This window comes from Eupeodes corollae, chromosome 2 (assembly GCF_945859685.1).
Source record: "Eupeodes corollae chromosome 2, idEupCoro1.1, whole genome shotgun sequence".
In the NCBI taxonomy this organism is placed as follows: Eukaryota; Metazoa; Arthropoda; class Insecta; order Diptera; family Syrphidae; genus Eupeodes; species Eupeodes corollae.
In genome coordinates, this window is record NC_079148.1 from 110,011,094 (window position 1) to 110,012,892 (window position 1,799).

The 1,799-nt window shown below is 32.3% G+C and overlaps 1 protein-coding gene across 1 annotated transcript; it reads right to left on the minus strand.

The window, feature by feature from the left end:
• Positions 1 to 738: 738 nt before the first annotated feature.
• On the minus strand, positions 739 to 1,532 carry LOC129944258 (pupal cuticle protein Edg-78E-like). Its single transcript, XM_056053579.1, has 2 exons — positions 1,381 to 1,532; positions 739 to 1,270 (listed from the first exon to the last, which is right to left on the minus strand). Exons 1-2 carry the CDS (start codon positions 1,390 to 1,392, stop codon positions 884 to 886), a joined length of 399 nt encoding a protein of 132 aa, XP_055909554.1. The 5' UTR covers positions 1,393 to 1,532; the 3' UTR covers positions 739 to 883.
• Between the last annotated feature and the right edge of the window lie 267 nt (positions 1,533 to 1,799).

Sequence of the window (1,799 nt, forward strand, 5' to 3'; positions counted from 1 at the left end):
TTGTTTGAACAAATTGTCTATCCTGTGATATCATTAGCAAATTTTTTCTCATTGCAAGAACTTTTGCTTCAATGAAAACATAACCACACAAATAAATTTGCATTGTGCCTTCTTTAACTAGAAACTTGGAAATCTCAAAGACCTTAGTATTTTTCGCACCTCACCGGTTTTGCAAAGACTAGGTGAAAAAAAGGAAGATTCAAATGTAATGCTGGAAAAATTGAGTCCCATGATTTTTTGATAATTTTTGTTAACCAAAAAATACATTTAAAAACATTTTTAAACTATCCAGAACAAAATACTTAATATCAGATTTTCAATTTGTTTTCCAAAACTTTCCAGGAAAATTTCTATACGCATATTACTAATAATTACAGAATAATTAAGATTGCTCCAAAAATAGTTTAACATCTTTTATGTTAAAATTTAAGTCAAGTCATTAAATTAAAATTAAATTTATAATTTATGGAAAAACTTAAAATATTTATGATGGAATTCTCACACGAAAACAAGAAACAAAATCAAATTTAAACAACCAATATCGACAACATATCCGAATCATAAATTTTAAGTGGTATGTAGGTAGTTAAACTAGAATAGTTATAGTCTTTTTTATTTTATTAAATTTATGTTGGTATAAAGAAAAACAAAACTAATATGTGAATAATGTTTTATCTACCGCATGTGGGAACCACGAACAGAGCTACATAAATGAGATAAACACGAACAAAAAATGTATAAATTTAACAGATTTTTATTTTTATTCTTCTTCTCCTTATAAAAAATCTAACAATTTATTTGTTTAACCTTGACAAATAATACAAAAAAAAAAACAATAAGACGGAATAAATAAAATGAATGAAATCACTAGATTTAATTATGTTTATCCTCTAAATGGGGTATTAGCCTGAGCCTGTTGGTATTTAACTGTCTCCTCCTTTGGTGGATGGGTTCTGATGTATTCAATGGCCCTGAGGATGGCCTCTGGAATCGGTGGTGGGGTTGGCAAATGGTCACCAGATGGATGGTATCCGTTTTCATCGGCTGTGTAGGTCAATTGAACGGGGACACCTTCGGGGGACACCCATTGGGCAGCTCCATTAACTCCGGCAATATTTCCACTCTCTTGGACAGCAATTCCATTGGTGGTGTCAAAGGCATACGCAAAGTTTCCATCTGCATCTGAGGGGTCGTTGGTGAGGGTGCGAATTTCAGCGGCTCTGTCAGAGTCTGCAGCTACAGCTAATCCCAAAAGGGTGGCAACCAAAATCTATGTGATGTAAAGAAAAACACCAAAAGTATTAGAGATTATTTCTTAAATATTGCAATGATGTCATCTTAAGAGATGGTATGGTATCTTAGTTAGAGTGAGGTACTCACAAGTTTGAACATTTTAAGTGTTGACGGTGAGAAGATATGAAATATCCAAGAGATGCAAAGAAGCACTGTTGACCATTTGCATTATTGACCATGCTTTTATAGCAACAAATCGGAAATTTTCTACCATCTTTTGGTTTTGGAAATTAAGTATAGAGGTTGGTTTCACATAAGATCATTGTCCATTGTTATATTGTTGTCATCGGCAGCGTCAGCGTCAGCGGTGGTGGGACCAACAATAATATAATTTGTCATTAATCCCCCAAAAGCGGTCAAAATCTCCGTTTTGTATATTTGCATAAACGAGTTGACTAAACCATTTTTGTTTTCCATTAAAAAAAAATGTTCAACTTGTTTTATAGTTTCTTTTTTATTTTACGTTGTATTCAAAACACAAAAATTGAAAAATCAGATTGAAAATT